The sequence below is a fragment of the Oncorhynchus masou genome, chromosome 18 (genome assembly GCF_036934945.1).
Source record: "Oncorhynchus masou masou isolate Uvic2021 chromosome 18, UVic_Omas_1.1, whole genome shotgun sequence".
Lineage (NCBI taxonomy): Eukaryota > Metazoa > Chordata > Actinopteri > Salmoniformes > Salmonidae > Oncorhynchus > Oncorhynchus masou.
Window position 1 is genome coordinate 19,146,535 of NC_088229.1, and position 19,660 is coordinate 19,166,194.

General features: G+C 43.2%; 1 protein-coding gene across 1 annotated transcript in view; it reads left to right on the forward strand.

Annotated features, from left to right (window-relative positions):
- The window catches only part of LOC135559315 (C4b-binding protein alpha chain-like), a 51,480-nt gene that overhangs the window by 21,077 nt on the left and 10,743 nt on the right, over positions 1 to 19,660 (forward strand). The window contains exons 13-19 of the mRNA XM_064993498.1: positions 14,073 to 14,275; positions 14,443 to 14,631; positions 14,851 to 14,950; positions 15,242 to 15,315; positions 15,418 to 15,600; positions 16,089 to 16,262; positions 16,825 to 16,875. Of these exons, the coding sequence (XP_064849570.1) occupies positions 14,073 to 14,275; positions 14,443 to 14,631; positions 14,851 to 14,950; positions 15,242 to 15,315; positions 15,418 to 15,600; positions 16,089 to 16,262; positions 16,825 to 16,875 (974 nt within the window). The remainder of the gene's footprint in view (positions 1 to 14,072; positions 14,276 to 14,442; positions 14,632 to 14,850; positions 14,951 to 15,241; positions 15,316 to 15,417; positions 15,601 to 16,088; positions 16,263 to 16,824; positions 16,876 to 19,660) is intronic.

The following is a 19,660-nucleotide window of genomic DNA, read 5'->3' on the forward strand; positions in this document are numbered from 1 at the left end:
TTCCATAAATGTCATCTTTCATTTGATCTTTGGAACTACAATATCCAACAGAGGAGCACAGAATTCACAAAATGAGGTATTAATGTGTGTTTGAAGTATTCTGTGGCTCTCACCTCTGTCCCTATATGCTGTACTTTTTCTCTTTGGTTTCAGTCTGTGTCTGGAACCTGTTCAATTATCAGTGTGGAACCACTTTAAACTAGTATGTTGTGGGCAGCCAGTTATGAAACAAATGTTTGTTGCACTTGTTTGATTAAAATGAACTTAATGTACCAATCAATGAAACATCCATCTTTCTCCACGGGTTAATATTGATACCATAGACTTAGGCATCGCATCTTAGTGTCTAAATGTACATTTGTAATTTAGCAGTGTTCTCATTCAGATTGATTTATCGCACTATTCAATCCGTAGCGCTGAAAATCCGCTTAATAGTGCAATTGACAATTAAAGGCAATGTTCCGGCGGTTGTGGAGACTGCATTCACGCAAACGCTGCATATGTCAGCTCAATTGCAAATTACCTTTACATTTTAACACAGATCTTCTGCGATATGGATTGAATCCAGCCCTTACAGTGAGCTAGAGGGGACAACAACTTCTCAGTCATAAGGGCCAAGAGATCAAAGGTGGCTCAAGGTTTAGGTATAGCACCATGGTCTTGTAGTGCATGCACACTTTGACTGAAAGCCAGTGGAGGAACTGTGCGAAGGAGCAGGGTGACATGGGAGAACTTTGGAAGGTTGAACACCAGGTGGGCTCCATCTTGAAGTAGTCAACATCTTTGTATCTGTCCGACTATGGCGGTCTGAATAAATTGCAGGGGATATCCCTCCCATTGTGGCATCTGTGAGAGCATAGGCAGCGCCACTGAGACCATCTCCATTTTGAAGTAGTCAGTTTTCTTCTACATCTATGAATTGGTAAACTAACAAAGGGTGCATACTGCCACCTGAAGTGTGTTGTTTGAGCAGGTACAAAGCCAAGGTTTGTGATTTACTGCCACCTGCAGTTGTGGAATGTTCACACACACAAGTATAATTATTTGGATGATCCAGAGATTGATAGATGCCTCTTGGCCAAAAGGCAGTTTTAGCATGGGCAGTGCTTTTGAGTGCTTCCCCTATTTGTATGTAGTCAACTGGGTGGTACTTCCAACTTTATTGGCTGTTCCATCCCAGTAATCCTGTTGTAGTCATGCCCAACTGGGTCATCAGGAGGGATCAGCTAATCATGACAAATTGACTACTTTGAAATGAAGACTGCCTGAATGGTTCTTCCCGTGTGCTTACAGACACCATAATGGGAACTATATAGGGATGCTTTCTCTAGCATTCTCTATGGACTGATCCCTCCCGGTGACCTGGATGGAATTATGTGATCCTTCCTTAACCCATAGGAAGTCCTTCCCAGTTGACTAGTTCAAAATGGTGAAAGTCCTCAATAACGCTGCCCATGCAAATGTAACAGTATAGCTTCCGTCCCTCTCCTCGCCCCTACCTGGGCTCGATCCAGGGACCCTCTGCACACATCGACAACAGCCACCCTCAAAGCATTGTTACCCATCACTCCACAAAAGCCATGGCCCTTGCAGAGCAAGGGGAACAACTACTTCAAGGTCTCAGTGAGTTATGTCACCAATTGAAATGCTATTAGCGCACACCCAGCAAACTAGCTAGCCATTTCACATCGGTTACACAAAATCTGGCTTTTGGGCAATAGAGTTTTCTATCTGTCTCTATGCATAATACTGAACTAGCATCCATTGTTAATGTTACAGTATGCTGTGTTTGGGTCTTGGCAGTCCTTGGTTCTTTAACTGATATTTACACATCTCAGATTGGTCTGTGTTATCTTGCCAAACCTGGAACTGCTTTGGGAATAATGTTTTATTATTTAGCTGAAGGGAAGGAAACATGGTAATACATCATGGAAATACAGTATATGCGACGAGACATTTTTTGCTTGCAACATATAGGCAGTAGAGTACAGTAGGCTAGTAGAGGTTTCACAAGGAAAAACACTTCCAAAGTAAGGCCGGGATTCAATCTCATCGGCTGTTGCAGGAATTAAATCCCTCTGTTTTAATAACCAATTAAAATGAATCACTGTCAATTCATAAGGGGTTGTAAGACCCTTATTGGTATAAAATGGACAGAGACCAGCCTTTGAAATCAACCAGCTGCGTTTATTCTCGAGAGTACTGCTCATTACACATTTTACCACAGGTTATAAACTGAAAATGACGTCAGCGTTTTCTAAATGTTCCGTCTCTTCTTGACACTGGTAGAAAGGCTCTAGTTCTCATGCCTTCCCAACGCGCCTAGAGCCAAGGTCAGCCTGTGTAGATAAGCATTCTAGCCAGTCTGGCGATATAATTCATTAATTTCTACCAAGGAAGAGACAGTCATTGTTTTAATTCTTGATTATATTTACACATATTATATTCAGTACTAGGATTAAAAATAAAATTCATACATATACAGTAACATAATAGTATTCTGATTAGTCAGTCCTGATTGAAATGTATACATAATTAGTCATCATTGATAAAAATTCCCTTAACATCGGCCCTTTTCAGTTATGCACCCTAACTGCAAAACCACGGCTATGCAATGTAACCTCGGTCACAGAGATCGCATTACAAACGCTGCAGATGTCCACTCAATCGGAATTTACCTTTAAAGGGATAATCCACTTCAGAAATGACATTTATAAAACTCTGGTCAATGCGGCGATGGTATCTGTTATGGGTGGGGAAAATAACAGTTTTCCCCATGATTTAAGCCAAAACTTGTGTACTATCCAGTAGTGATGGGTCATTCATGAACAAATAGCTCTTTTTGAACAGATCTTTTTGTTGAAGGTCGGGAACAGAATCACATTGGTGAAAGAGCCTTTAATTTAGTTCCCTGATTTGCATACTGCTACTACTGCAGTTTGAGCTGAAAACAACGTTGTTCTGCAGAAAAGTTACAAAATAATTATCTAAAGAAGGTGAATCCTCACTGCAGAAACAATAAATTGTGGGGGGAGCGCCTCAGTATGGTCCACGCTGATTCTTTTTACAATTTGGCAAGGTAAAAATGTATTTGAACTCGCATTTCACGATCTGACATTGGAGATTTGCTAATTTTTTTTCATGGTTCTAGGTAAATTCAGAAGCATTTTGAACGACGAATCATTTGGGAGACAAATGATCCGGCTCTTTTGTGTGAACAGAGCCAAATGAGCCAGCTCACAGAAAGATTCGGAATGCCCATCACTACTATCCAGGTACCATCTCTGCTAATCACGTCTGCCAATCAAGTTCTCCGTATCTAGGTACTAAACACCACTGGTGTTTACTATTACTCCCAAATTAGAATGCAGCAACTGTAACGTATCTAGCTTGCTAGGTAGCTAGTTACTATACAACAAGAATACATTATTTTGTATCAAGTCTGCCAGAAGATTGCCCAAATGTGCCGAATTGGTCAATTGATACAGTATATACTTGAAAATGTAACTATAGAGAACAAACAAAAATGCTATGGTAATAAAAAAAAAATACATTTACACACCCCCAGGAAAGTCATAAATGATTGATCATTAGCTTATACACCAACTTTCACACATCTAGATGGCCGGGAGGGTGTGTGTGTGGAGCCAGAGACAGCCGTGGGGTCAAACTGTAAACCCCAGTTCCTACATTTGAACATAAAAATTGATTTGATCAAACAAAACTATGCTACATTTTGTCTCTGGGACCCTCAGGATGACAAATCAGAGCAAGATTACTGAATGTACACAACCGTTCAAAAGTTTGGGGTCACTTAGAAATGTCCTTGTTTTTGAAAGAAAAGCACATTTTTTTTGTCCATTTAAAATAGCATCAAATTGATCAGAAATACAGTGTATACATTGTTAATGTTGTAAATGACTATTGTAGCTGGAAACGGCAGCTTTTTTTAATGGAATGTTTACATAGGCGTACAGAAGCCCATTATCAGCAACTATCACTCCTGTGTTCCAATGGCACGTTGTGTTACCTAATCCAAGTTGATCATTTTAAAAAGGCTAATTGATCATTACAAAACCATTTTGCAATTATGTTAGCACAGCTGAAAATGGTTGTGCTGATTAAAGAAGCAAATAAACTGGCCTTCTTTAGTCTAGTTGAGTATCTGTAGCATCAGCATTTGTGGGTTCGATTACAGGCTCAAAATGGCCAGAAACAAAGACCTTTGTTCTGAAACTGGTCAGTATATTCTTGTTCCGAGAAATTAAGGCTATTCCATGCTAGAAGTTGCCAAGAAACTGAAGATCTCGTACAACGCTGTGTACTACTCCTTTCACAGAACAGCACAAACTGGCTCTAACCAGAATAGAAAGAGGAGTGGGAGGCTCCGGTGCACGACTGAGCAAGAGGATAAGTACATTAGAGTGTCTGGTTTGAGAAAGAGACACCTCACAAGTCCTCAACTGGCAGCTTCAGTAAATAGTACCCGCAAAACACCAGTCTCAAAGTCAACAGTGAAGAGGCGACACAGGTATGCTGGCCTTCCAGGCAGAGTTGCAAAGAAAAAGCCATCTCTCAGACTGGCAAAAGAACACAGACACTGGACAGAGGAACTCTGCCTAGAAGGCCAGCATCCCGGAGTCACCTCTCACTGTTGACATTGACTGGTGTTTTGCGGGAACTATTTATTTATTTATTATTATATAAAAAATACCCCCCCCCCCCTTTTCTCCCCAATTTCATGGTATCCAATTGTTAGTAGTTACTGTCTTGTCTCATCGCTACAACTTCCGTACGGGCCCGGGAGAGACGAAGGTCGAGAGCCATGCGTCCTCCGAAACACAACCCAACCAAGCCACACTGCTTCTTAACACAGCGAGCATCCAACCCGGAAGCCAGCCGCACCAATGTGTCAGAGGAAACACCATGCACCTGGCGACCTGGTCAGCGCGCACTGCGCCTTGCCCGCCACAGGAGTCGCTAGAGCGCGATGAGACAAGGATATCCCTATTGGCCAAACCCTCCCTAACCCGGACGACGCTAGCCAATTGTGCGTCGCCCCATGGACCTCCCGGTCGCGGGTACTATTTAATGAAGCTGCCAGTTGAAAACTTATGAGACATCTCGAAGACTAAATTCAATGTAGATTTTGTTTAACAGGTGACAAAGAGATTACTTTACAATTATAACATGCAGTGGGGAGAATTCTATTGTCCCTGTTAGTAGCCCAGGCTTTTGCCATAGACGGTAGAGATCTCGTCTCTGGACCACACAAGGCAATTGTCTCTCTCTTTATCGGTCAGTTACATTGGTGACCAGGGTGGGTGGGATCCTTTCGATATGCCTATGGGGCCTGGTCACACAAATGCTCCTAGAAGGAAGGGGGAATACTGAAGCATGCATTGATGACAGTTCTACAGTCTCCATCAGAGGCCCAGGCTTTTGGCATAGATTTAAAGCTCTTGTTTCTGGACTGCAACATTGTAAGGTTGTGCTCTTCACGGCAGTTGATATACACTGAGTGTACAAAACATTATGAACACCTGCTCTTTCCATTACATAGACTGACCAGGTTAATCCAGGTGAAATCTAAAATCTCTTATTGATGTCACTTTTTAAATCCATTACAATCAGTGTAGATGAAGGGGAGAAGAGAGGTTAAATAAGGAATTTTTAGACAATTGAGACGTGCCATTCAGAGGGTGAATGGGCAAGACAAAAGATGTGCCTTTGAACGGGGTATAAAAGTAGGTGCCAGGGGCACTGGTTTTGTAAACTGCAACACTGATGCTGTTCTGAGGAAATTTGGGTTATGTGAGGTTATGTTGGATTAGAGACATCAGTAAATGTTACTCGCCAACAGGATCCTGACATGTTGCATGTTAAAGGTGGACTTTGTATCATTTATTGCATTAGTTATAAACCGCACAGCGCAAATAAAGAAATCTTAGAAAATAGGCATCGTTGTAAGTGCGGCTGAAAGTTTTTTGGGACTCAGGGATTTAACAGCAGAGGCATTTACAAGGAATCCTGTCAATGAATGTTCCGTCCACACAGGCCCTTGAGCCTGTGTAGGGATGTGATTTGGATTATCACTGAAGGAGTAGGGTGGGGCCTTTTGGGATTTATTTTATTTTTGTATCGTATAAAATGGTGGTATTCCCCACCCCGTTTTCCGCAAAGGATATTCAACTTTTTTTGTTCAATAGCTGTACAGTAGGTGGCAGCAATACACCAATGGGTGCAGTCTGCCATAAAACCTTAAAGAAGAAGGAGCCACCGGTCGGACATGGCGGTGAGTAGTGCAGATGTCATTTGGAAAAAGTTGGTGAAGTAACAGCTGTGTTGAAATGCCAACAATATGGGTGTAAGTTCTGATGGTATGGAGCGGGAGGATGAGGGTCAAGGACCGGAAGGGTTGGAATGGGCTCCCGAGTGGTGCAGCAGTCAAAGACACTGTATCTCAGTGCAAGAGGTGTCACTACAGTCCCTGGTGCGAATCCAGGTTGTATCACATCTGGCTGAGTCCCATAGGGCGGTGCACAATTGGCCCAGCGCTGCTGGGGTAGGCTGTCATTGTAAATAAGAATTTGTTCTTAACTGACTTGCCTAGTTATATATATTTTTTTTATTAAGACCGGTAGAAGAGAGATCATAGTAAAACAAAAGCATAAAGAGGGCCAAGGCAGGAAGCAAGAGTAATGATGTGTTGGAGTGAAAAGTAATGATAGTGTTTGAAGAGACCACAGGCCCTCACTTACACCCTATCTGACTAACTAATGCTGTAGATGAAGTGAAATTAGCTTGGTTAATTGGAAATGGTATATTGTTAACATTTTGTGGTAGCCAGGCTCAGCAAGAGAAGATTCTGACAATGGAAAAGCTTAATGGGAAGAAGATTAAAAGCCATGTCCCTGGTGCTTATGCTAGATTGAGGCGAGTCATCACTGAGGTACCAATATATGTCCATAGATGATATTTAAGAAAAAAATGGAGAAAGAGTGATTCAGGCCAAAATGTTAGTCTGTAGGAAAGAAGGTCAAAGAAATGAAAGCCTATCAGTGCTGCTGAGGTTTAAGAAGGTTATGCCTGGGAAAGTACTTATAGGATTCCTTAAATTCAATGTCAGATAATTTGTCCCATCCCCATTAAGGTGTTATAAATGCAAAAGAATGGGACATGTAGCTGTTCAATGTAAAGGAAGTAAAAGCTGTGCCAGGTGTGGAAGGGAACGTGTTTACGGTGAATGTGGTAGCAATGTGAAGGTTAAGGGTTGTAATTATGGGGGTGGAACATAGTGCAGCATTTGGTGGATGCCAGGTGCAGAGAGGCTCAGAGATATAGAATTAGTCATGATATATCGTAAGCAGTTGCTCTAAGACTACAGTGTGGACTGCACTGTTTACTGGTTAAGGGCTTGCAAGTAGCCTAGTGGTTAGAGCGTTGGACAAGTAACTGGAAAGTTGCAAGATCAAATCCCTGAGCTGACAAGGTAAAAATCTGCCCCTGAACAAGGCAGTTAACCCATTGTTCCTAGGCATCATTGAAAATAAGAATTTGTTCTTAACTGACTTGCCTAGTTAAATAAAGATAACATTTAACGGTAAGGTTACACTTGTTGTATTTGGCGCATGTGACAAAGCTTGATTTTGATTTTTTTTTATATATTCTTTTTACATTATGAGCTTCCTTGGCTGCTCCTGTAGTAAGTGGACCTAATGTTGGGACTGGTGTTTCTGCTGGTCCTGGCATGGTTTGGAGACCTGTTCAGAAATCTTGTCCTCATGAACGTGCAGTGTCAAAGGACACTTTGATAATGAATAAAGTTGACTAGCTTTTATTGGTAAGGTTATCAATACGACTCAGTTGTGGAAAGCAGGAATGCCAGCTTGAAGGTTATTGTTGAGACGACAAAATAGATATTGGGGGTAACAGATGTTTACTGTTGAAATGGTTGTTAATATATAATAATAATATATCCCATTTAGCAGACGCTTTTGTCCAAAGCGACTTACAAGTTGGCTGGGACCACTCCTTTTACATATGGGTGGCCCCAGCGGGAATCGAACCCACGACGCTTGGCGTTGCAAGCGCCATGCTCTACCGACTGAGCCACACAGGACCTTGTTGACAAGCTGAACAATTCTAAGGGGGGAGTGTTTCAGCATTATATATATATATGTATATATAGATATATATACACACACACACACAGTTGAATGGGGTAGGGGTGTTGGGGAGGTGGAGGTTTTTTTTTTTGGGGGGGGTGATAGAAGTTAATAGGGATTTATTTGGGTTTCGATTTTATTTTCATGGTAGTACAGAATTGGGCAGAATGGTAGTACAGAATTGGGCAGATCATGATTGATCGTACATTCCAGCCCAGTAGGTGGCGGCATGCACTTAAACGTTTGTCGATTGTTTGCGGACCGCCATGATAGCATAGAAGAAGAAGGCAGAGCAGTGAGTTAGTATAAATATTCGACGGAACAGCTTTTTGAAGAAAGTGGACAGACCATTTGAACAATAAGGTAAGACTTCCAAATATTATACATGATCATTATTGGAAATTAGAGAAAGTGCTAGCTAGAAATGGACACTAACACGGCAGCAAGCTGATCCAGCTACAATATCCGAGTGTTTCCTCAAACTAGACATCAATGGAGTTGATCAAATACGACTAGTTAGAGAGCGAAAACGCTCTGAATTTACAAATTGACAATTGACAACGCTCTGAATTTACGAACGCCCAGAGCGCTCTCTGGCACTCCAGAGTGAATTTACAAACACAATACCTCTTCCTCTCTGTCTATAGGCTTTTCCCAACGAACCATGACATGGCGGAGTTAGTGCCTACAATACGACATTGCTGTTCTCTTTTGGCTATAACATGTCACACCCCTCGTGCCATATTGCTGAACTAGTTTCAATAAAATCACGAAAATACAAATAACAAAGCTAGGAAACGCAGTAGATGCATACTATTTGACTACGGTTTTGCTAGCCTGGCTAATTAGTTAGCTGTTATACCGTTAGCATCACGGTGGAGTTGGGTTGCGAATACTTTGGGCGGTGTAGCTACCTGTGTATAGTCTGGACACATTCAATTTGTAACGCTTTCATAAAAATATATTTAATTGCATGCGTCGTGGAACACAGTTAATTAAGTAATATTACTATATGTCCCAGCTGCTTGCCGTAGTTCTATAGTAAATCGCGAAAAATACATGCCCAATTTAGTGCATTTTTCACCCTGCCAGCTCATTAGTCCTATTGGACTCGCCTTCCGAATGTTCTATTCCCAGCCGATTGTTCTGTGTTACAATGCCTGCCTCGCTATTGTTGGCATTTACACCTTTCTGCTTTCCTCAGCTACCTTATTATTGACAAGTGTAGTTTACTTTGTGTGCAATTATTGTTGCTCAATTATTGCGCCAACGAGCGTCTGCGTTGCCAAGGGCTAAAATAGAAGTAATTCCTATTTCTGACGCATATCGCGGTGCAAGTCCTGCCTTTCCCATCTCCTCATTAGGTTATAGAAGCAGGTACCCACGTGCCATCTCCTCATTGGTTATACCCACGTGGGTGATTGAAAGACTAACTGTTTTGCCGTTGTAGTGGTAATGCTATGAAAGTTTAGATGCCAATCACCATATAACGTAAACTCGTACATCGCCTTGGTCCGTACAATTGCCCTTATTTTAGCGCCCCAAAAAACGTCCAGATCAACTGTAATGTCAATACCATTGTAAAGCACAATTTCTCCCCTTTCCAACAGATTCAATTACATGACCTAAACGCTGCCTGTTTCTGCATAAGTCAAGCAGGCAATGAGCCGCGTCGGGTCTTTAAAAAAATGGCAGGTGAGGAAGCGAAACTAATGCGTAACCATGTGTGTGACAAATAAAATTTGATTTGAAAAGGGGAGATGTTGTGTGGGATAATTGCTTTTTTTCACTCGATCTGTCCAACTCGTCACCTAATCGCCTCTAAATGTAAATAAAACACTAAAGAGTTTATATAATGTGTGAATACATACCTATTTGAAGGTTTGTGTTGAATTTGAATCGGTTTTTAGTGCGGTGCTAAAGTGATCTTAGAAGTAAACAGCGGCTTTGGGAATGATGATCGCATGCAGTGATGAGACAAAATGACTGTGCTACACCTGGTGTATGGAGATCGTAAGACAGAAATAGTTGCTTTATGCGTGCTGTACGTTACGACATGACACGTTACAATGTAACGGAGGGTCAGTTTTTTTTCAACTTTTCTCCAATACTATAGTGCCATTGCCATGTTGATCAACGCTTGAGTAGAAACCTAGTTCACACCCCAGATTTTGACGTCAACACAGTCGCTACAGTCCCATTAGTTTTCTTTGTAGCCTCGTTTGAATGTTGCGGTTGTGCACATTTGTACGGAAGGGGGTGAGTTTACGTTAAGTTCAAAGATGAAAAAGCCTGGAAGGAGGAGAGATGACTAGAAATGATTCGGTTGACTGTTTTATGTGTGGATTAATTGTCGGAGTAAAAGACCTTGTGCATTTCAAGTAAAATAACAATTCAATGTTTATCCCAGGACAAATGAGCTAGCAACAGCAAGCTAGCTACACAGGACAAATTAGTTGCCTGTGCAAGCTAGCTAACTAAATTCCCATACATATTTAATGCCTTTTGACCTGTCCCCAAATTTAATGTAATTAGTTGAGTGTTTCATATTTTAACCTGCGTGTCATGATCGCATTTGTTGTGGGGGGACAAAATACATGCATGATGGCGCACGCAGCCGGTTTGGGTTCCGTGTCACAGTATTAGCAATGGCTGGCACATAGCCATCAAATTCAAAATGTTTCTGCTCCATGGTTAATGATTTTCTTCTTCAGAAAAAGGTGTATACCCTAAACAAAACATATGTCCCTGTCCTCTTTTTCAATATGTGAACCATTTTTAAACAGCCAGAACAGTCATTGTTCAACGTTCTTTGGCCGTTTTTCATCCTTGGGTGAATTTTGATTTGTTCCATTGTCCAGCCTACTCGTGAGTGCAAAAAAATGAATGAAATGGTTGCTAGATCCTGCTACAGTCACAAATGCTCTAGATGTAATGGAAAAGCGTAACTAATTATTTGAGTCTGATTTTGGATATACTTTTGGTCATGTAGTGCATGTGGACACCTGCTCGTCGAACATCTCATTCCAAAATCATGGGCATTTAATATGGAGTTGGTCCCCACTTTTATCCATAACAGCCTCCACTCTTCTGGGAAGGCTTTCCACTAGATGTTGGAACATTGCTGCGGGGACTTGCTTGAATTAGTGAGGTTGGGCGATTAGGCCTGGCTCGCAGTTGGCGCTCCAATTTGTCCCAAAGGTGTTCGATGGGGATGAGGTCAGGCCTCTGTGCGGGTCCAGTTAAGTTCTTCCACACCGATCTCGACACGCTTTCTGTATGGACCTCTCTTTGTGCACGGAGGCATTCCTCATGCTGGAACAGGAAAGGGTCTTTCCCAAACGGTTGTCACAAAGTTGGAAGCACAGAATTGTCCAGAATATAATTTTATGCTATAGTGTTAAGATTTCCCTTCACTGGAACTAAGGGGCTAAGCCCGAACCAGGAAAACAGCCCCCTCCACTGAACTTTACAGTGGGCACTATGCATTTGGGCAGGTATCGTTCTCCTGGCATCCGCCAAACCCAGATTTGACCGTCAGACTTCCAGATGGTGAAGCGTGTTTCGTCACTCCAGAGAACGTGTTGCCACTGAGTCCAATGGCAGAAATTTGACAAACTGACTTGTTTGAAATGTGGCATCCTATGACAGTGCCACGTTGAAAGTCACTGAGCTCTTCCGTAAGGCTGCTGATGTTTGTCTATAAAGGTTGCATTGCTGTACACTCAATTTTATTAACTGTCAGCAACAAGTGTGGCTGAAATAGCCGAATCCACTTATTTGTATGGTTGTCCACATAATTTGGTCTATATACACTGCTCAAAAAAAATAAAGGGAACACTAAAATAACACATCCTAGATCTGAATGAATGAAATATTCTTATTAAATACTTTTTTCTTTACATAGTTGAATGTGCTGACAACAAAATCACACATTATCAATGGAAATCAAATTTATCAACCCATGGAGGTCTGGATTGGATTCACACTCAAAATTAAAGTGGAAAACCACACTACAGGCTGATCCAACTTTGATGTAATGTCCTTAAAACAAGTCAAAATGAGGCTCAGTAGTGTGTGTGGGCTCCACGTGCCTGTATGACCTCCCTACAACGCCTGGGCATGCGCCTGATGATGTGGCGGATGGTGGCGGATGGTCTCCTGAGGGATCTCCTCCCAGACCTGGATTAAAGCATCTGCCAACTCCTGGACAGTCTGTGGTGGGTGGAGCGAGACATGATGTCCCAGATGTGCTCAATTGATTCAGGTCTGGGGAACGGGCGGGCCAGTCCATAGCATCAATGCCTTCCTCTTGCAGGAACTGCTGACACACTCCAGCCACATGAGGTCTAGCATCGTCTTGCATTAGGAGGAACCCAGGCCAACCGCACCAGCATATGGTCTCACAAGGGGTCTGAGGATCTCATCTCGGTACCTAATGGCAGTCAGGCTACCTCTGGCGAGCACATGGAGGGCTGTGCGGTCCCCCCAAAGAAATGCCACCCCACACCATGACTGACCCACCGCCAAACCGGTCATGCTGGAGGATGTTGCAGGCAGCAGTTCTCTGCGGTGTCTCCAGACTGTCACGTAGTCGGTGTGAACCTGCTTTCATCTGTGAAGAGCACATGGCGCCAGTGGCGAATTTTCCAATCTTGGTGTTCTGACAATTGCCAAAAGTCCTTCACGGTGTTGGGCTGTAAGCACAACCCCCACCTGTGGACGTCGGGCCCTCATACCACCCTCATGGAGTCTGTTTCTGACCGTTTGAGCAGACACATGCACATTTGTGGCCTGCTGGAGGTCATTTTGCAGGGCTCTGGCCGTGCTCCTCCTGCTCCTCCTGCTCCTCCTTGCACAAAGGTGGAGGTAGCGGTCCTGCTGCTGGGTTGTTGCCCTCCTATGGCCTCCACCACGGCTGCTGATGTACTGGCCTATCTCCTGGTAGCGCCTCCATGCTCTGGACACTACGCTGACAGACACAGCAAACCTTCTTGCCACAGCTCGCATTGATGTGCCATCCTGGATGAGCTGCACTACCTTAGCCACTTGTGTGGGTTATAGACTGTCTCATGCTACCACTAGAGTGAAAGCACTGCCAGCATTCAAAAGTGACCAAAACACCAGCCAGGAAGCACAGAAACTGAGAAGTGGTCTGTGTTCACCACCTGCAGAACCACTCCTTTATTGGGGGTGTCTTGCTAATTGCCTATAATTTGCACCTGTTGTCTTCCATTTGCACAACAGCATGTGAAATTTATTGTCAGTGTTGCTTCCTAAGTGGACAGTTTGATTTCACAGAAGTGTGATTGCCTTGGGGTTACATTGTGTGTTTAAGTGTTTTATTTATTTTTGAGCAGTGTATAGTGCATTGGGCTGTTTTTGCTCTATAACATAGAAGTGAATGCTAAATGCTTACTCCCGTTCGTATAAGCTGGTTAGCATAGCTAGCTTACAGATATTTGATGACATGTCGTCAAGGATGACATGTCGTCAAGGATGACATGTCGTCAAGGATGACATGTCGTCAAGGATGACATGTCGTCAAGGATGACATGTCGTCAAGGATGACATGTCGTCAAGGATGACATGTCGTCAAGGATGACATGTCGTCAAGGATGACATGTCGTCAAGGATGACATGTCGTCAAGGATGACATGTCGTCAAGGATGACATGTCGTCAAGGATGACATGTCGTCAAGGATGACATGTCGTCAAGGATGACATGTCGTCAAGGATGACATGTCGTCAAGGATGACATGTCGTCAAGGATGACATGTCGTCAAGGATGACATGTCGTCAAGGATGACATGTCGTCAAGGATGACATGAACATGAGTTGGGTAAACATCCATACAAGTGTAATCATAATTTTGTATGACAGTATGTTTTTCCTTCTCAACAGCGTGATTACGGCAAGTGGATATTTAGAGAAATTCGTCTACGTAGGTGGCGATCTGAAAAAAACTACAGTACAAGCAAACCAAACAATCCAGGAAATTGTGTGCTGCTGCTTGTTGCAGGAAAATAATGTCATGCAGCCCTCTAACATCTGGCCCTTGACTATATGGATGGTCCAGCTGGCCTTGACTGTTCTCACTGTCCAAGGTGGGGTCATTTCTGTATAGAATCCTATTTATTTTTCTCTCTCTGTCTAGATGGTGGTTTGAAGCTTAAACTACAACAGTTTGTGGGTTGAATTGAAAATGTTGTCTCCTGTATTTGTTCATCTTGGTCATTAACATAGAATTCCATTTTGTCTCTACCTCTTTCAGCTAAAAACTGTACCAGACCCATAGGAGGGCCAAACATGGTTTTGTCAGATGCCTTCATCACACAAGAGACATTTGTAGATGGCGCAAAAGTCACTTTTCAGTGTGCAATTGGATATGTCAGTACAGGATGGTCTCCGCCAGTCACCTGTACTGCTGGCGTGTGGAGTGAAGTGAAACTGAAATGCGAAAGTAATATAATCGTCTATTTTTGTTCTGAAAAGTTGTGCCATATTCTTGTAAATATTTCCAGTTTTTACTTACCCACTCGAAACTTGATATATTCATTGCCCATCCTTAAATCTAATTGAAATACTAGCCTGGAATTCAAACCTGTTTTGTGTCAACATTCAACTCTTTCTCACTCTGTCATTTTGAAAGTCTGACTGGTTTTCTCTATGGTTGCTTCAGGGAAGTCGTGTGGCAACCCAGGAGAATTGATGAACGGCCAGTTTAATATCTCTGGGGGGATCTTGTTTGGAGACCAGGTAGTTGCTACCTGTAACACTGGGTGAGTGCTTTCTTGAGTCTTAGATGTAATTCAATGTTTTATTTTAGAATTAACATGTCAACATTTTTACAAAGCTGTCCATTTGTTGGCCTAATTTAGTGATTTTTCCAAGTAGGCCTTAATCAAACTTCCCCTCCCTAAAAGCTAAACAAAAAGTAATTCAATTTCAGGCATATTATCTGTTATTACTATTTTGATCAGAGCTGTGAACAGTCTCTGTTGTAACCCGTACTATCCTGAAAGCAAAGTTGTAAAAAGTGTCTCGTATTGTCTAATCTTTCTATATTTCAGCTATGTGCTTGTGGGCAGCGGTGTAAGGACCTGTATGGCTGGAGGCTGGGATGGCAGAGTTCCTGTATGTGAAGGTTGGTAATCTGAAGGAGCATGTCAAGTGAAAATAACATTAACAGTTCTGTGCATGTGCCTGAATCATCTCTTCATAACTGCTGTTGTGCTCTAATCTGCAGTGGTGAAGTGTGGAAAGCCCCCAGACATTGTCAACGGTGGGCCTGTTGTCCCACCTGATGATACGTATGACTATGGAAGTGTAGTGCAATATGACTGTGAGAAGGATTACACTCTGGTTGGAACTAAATACATAACCTGCAGTGAGAATGGAGAATTCCAGCCAGCTCCACCTGAGTGTAAAAGTATGTTGAAAGTTTTCCTTTTCCCCTGTTTTTATAAGTATGATTGTTAACAAAACAATAATGAACTGCTTACACCAGGGGTGTCAAACTCGATCTATTTGGGCTTCCACTTTTTTCCTCCCACACAGTCATGATCAAGTTCCAGATGACCTCCCCTAAAATATAAATGTGTAAATATCACAGTATCTAGCTTAATAAAATCAAACATTATCACAGATGTGTATAAGACAGGCTAAGCAAGCAGTCTAAAGCATGTTCAATGTGTAGGCCTAATCTAATAACCATGATGCAACATTGAGCTCAGAGGAAGTAGGTTTCAATAGAATCTACACTATTTGATAGATAATGATTGGTTGCATTATTCATAAATGGGTGATTATAACAACATTGTTTATTGCTTCAAGTAGTCTAAAACCAATAAATCTACTTTTGTCATGTTGGTCACCTCAAAACAGCAGCTAATGACATCTCTTTGTTTACGTCTGCAGTGGTGTCATGTCTTCCTCCTGTTGTTGAGAATGGCGTTCGGATTGAAGGCCGTCCCCCCTATACGTACATGTCTTTTGTGACGTATAGGTGTAATGCTGGATATGAGATGGAGGGACAAGCCAGTCTGACCTGTAAAATAGAAGGCTGGTCAGCTCCTTACCCAACATGCAAAGGTAAGACTGATTTCACTGTTTGTTATTTAACACAATTCAGTGTAGACTTTAGCTCAGATATTTTGCATAATTTGGTGTTTATGACCAGAAGACCAATGTGTCGACAAACTGGCTTTTTTTATGGAACTGACCTCTACTCATATAAACAGAATTACTTTTCATGAGACAAGATGGTATTTGAATTCATGTTCATGCTAATTGTTATTTTTCACCATATGCATGCTTGTGCATAGCAATCTCAAGTATTTATTTTCTCTGTATGCATTATAAGTTTGGATATGGTCATTTTAGTTTCCATCTATTTCTGTTCTGTTTTTGATCCATTCCTTGACACTGGCCTTTACCCATTAAAATAACCCAATGGTCTAGTGAGCTGCTTACCTTCCATTGACCTCTGCTACCTTCACACTTTGAGAGGTTGACCATCTTGTCCAAGTCCATGCTACTACTCGGACCACACTGGCTGACTAAAGCATTTGAGGGATCACAGCAGTAAAGTGTTCTGACAGACTGCACAAGAATAGTTAATTTACTGGCCTAATTGTATGTCATGTCTTTATAGCCCTTCTGACTACCACAAAGCCAACTACTACAAAGATGACCACAATCCAAGGTAGAGTCCATTTGAATCTTGTGTGTGTTTTAGGGCTGTCCCCAAACCCAAAATTAAATTATTGGATAGACTGAGTCGATTGGTCGAAATTTTAAAACATGCATTTTTACCTAGATAGACACTCTGTTTGAATAAAATCACTTGTGTAGACTACTTTGCCTGATGCTTTAAGCACTGCAATTAAAAACTAAGATACACATTACTGAAGAAGGATCCAGTAATCAATATAGCCTAACCAGAATCATAAACTGTTCCTGATCTGCGTGCCAGTTATGGTTTTCATATGCAGATTTTTGTGGAACAGTTTAATTTAAAATAGTTTTCATTTAAAATAGTCTTCATATCTGAAACTCAATGTCATGTGGTTAATCAAAATTCTATCTAAATGAAAATTATAACTTCCATTGCCAATATGTAAAAAATTGCCAACATAAAGCCAACAAATAGAAACTTTGCAGCGCCGCAGGTAGAAAATATCCTGATCAAAATAAATATCCTATAAATCACATTGGCTATGCATGGCCTGTTTGCAAGGAACTTGAAACATTGTATCAAATATTTAACTTGGGTCCTGCCTGAAGCTTGCACTAGTGAACTTGCAACCTTGTATGAAATATGCTGGGGCCTCCGTGAGGATAAGTAATCAGTGAGGCCTTTTTAATTAAATTTCCACCAGATCAGAGTGATTCTTTTTCTGCCCTTTCCTGCTTAGTAGTTATCAAAAGGGAAAAAGCTGGAAAGATTTTTCAATTATGCTACATTGAGGAGCTATTTTCATTCTCAATGAATGTAAAAACGGCCTTTGTTTACTTGCTTTTTGAGGCGAAGAAAAGTTACTTTTAGAAGCTCCACGGTGATTGTGCGTTAAGACAATCGGATATAGTTTCAGATCCCCAAACGGGCACATTTTGTAAGCCTGCACTGTGTGCAGGCCAGGTAGCCTAGGCCAGGTAGCCTAGGCCAGGTAGCCTAGGCCAGGTAGCCTAGGCCAGGTAGCCTAGGCCAGGTAGCCTAGGCCAGGTAGCCTAGGCCAGGTAGCCTAGGCCAGGTAGCCTAGGCCTTACATTTACATTTTACATTTAAGTCATTTAGCAGACGCTCTTATCCAGAGCGACTTACAAATTGGTGAATTCACCTTCTGACATCCAGTGGAACAGCCACTTTACAATAGTGCATCTAAGTCATTAAGGGGGGGGTGGTGAGAAGGATTACTTATCCTATCCTAGGTATTCCTTGAAGAGGTGGGGTTTCAGGTGTCTCCGGAAGGTGGTGATTGACTCCGCTGTCCTGGCGTCGTGAGGGAGTTTGTTCCACCATTGGGGGCCAGAGCAGCGAACAGTTTTGACTGGGCTGAGCGGGAACTGTACTTCCTCAATGGTAGGGAGGCGAGCAGGCCAGAGGTGGATGAACGCAGTGCCCTTGCTTGGGTGTAGGGCCTGATCAGAGCCTGGAGGTACTGCGGTGCCGTTCCCCTCACAGCTCCGTAGGCAAGCACCATGGTCTTGTAGCGGATGCGAGCTTCAACTGGAAGCCAGTGGAGAGAGCGGAGGAGCGGGGTGACGTGAGAGAACTTGGGAAGGTTGAACACCAGACGGGCTGCGGCGTTCTGGATGAGTTGTAGGGGTTTAATGGCACAGGCAGGGAGCCCAGCCAACAGCGAGTTGCAGTAATCCAGACGGGAGATGACAAGTGCCTGGATTAGGACCTGCGCCGCTTCCTGTGTGAGGCAGGGTCGTACTCTGCGGATGTTGTAGAGCATGAACCTACAGGAACGGGCCACCGCCATGATGTTGGTTGAGAACGACAGGGTGTTGTCCAGGATCACGCCAAGGTTCTTAGCGCTCTGGGAGGAGGACACAATGGAGTTGTCAACCGTGATGGCGAGATCATGGAACGGGCAGTCCTTCCCCGGGAGGAAGAGCAGCTCCGTCTTGCCGAGGTTCAGCTTGAGGTGGTGATCCGTCATCCACACTGATATGTCTGCCAGACATGCAGAGATGCGATTCGCCACCTGGTCATCAGAAGGGGGAAAGGAGAAGATTAATTGTGTGTCGTCAGCATAGCAATGATAGGAGAGACCATGTGAGGTTATGACAGAGCCAAGTGACTTGGTGTATAGCGAGAATAGGAGAGGGCCTAGAACAGAGCCCTGGGGGACACCAGTGGTGAGAGCGCGTGGCGAGGAGACAGATTCTCGCCACGCCACCTGGTAGGAGCGACCTGTCAGGTAGGACGCAATCCAAGCGTGGGCCGCGCCGGAGATGCCCAACTCGGAGAGGGTGGAGAGGAGGATCTGATGGTTCACAGTATCGAAGGCAGCCGATAGGTCTAGAAGGATGAGAGCAGAGGAGAGAGAGTTAGCTTTAGCAGTGCGGAGCGCCTCCGTGATGCAGAGAAGAGCAGTCTCAGTTGAATGACTAGTCTTGAAACCTGACTGATTTGGATCGAGAAGGTCATTCTGAGAGAGATAGAGGGAGAGCTGGCCAAGGACGGCACGTTCAAGAGTTTTGGAGAGAAAAGAAAGAAGGGATACTGGTCTGTAGTTGTTGACATCGGAGGGATCGAGTGTAGGTTTCTTCAGAAGGGGTGCAACTCTCGCTCTCTTGAAGACGGAAGGGACGTAGCCAGCGGTCAGGGATGAGTTGATGAGCGAGGTGAGGTAAGGGAGAGAAGGTCCCCGGAAATGGTCTGGAGGAGAGAGGAGGGGATAGGGTCGAGCGGGCAGGTTGTTGGGCGGCCGGCCGTCACAAGAAGCGAGATTTCATCTGGAGAGAGAGGGGAGAAA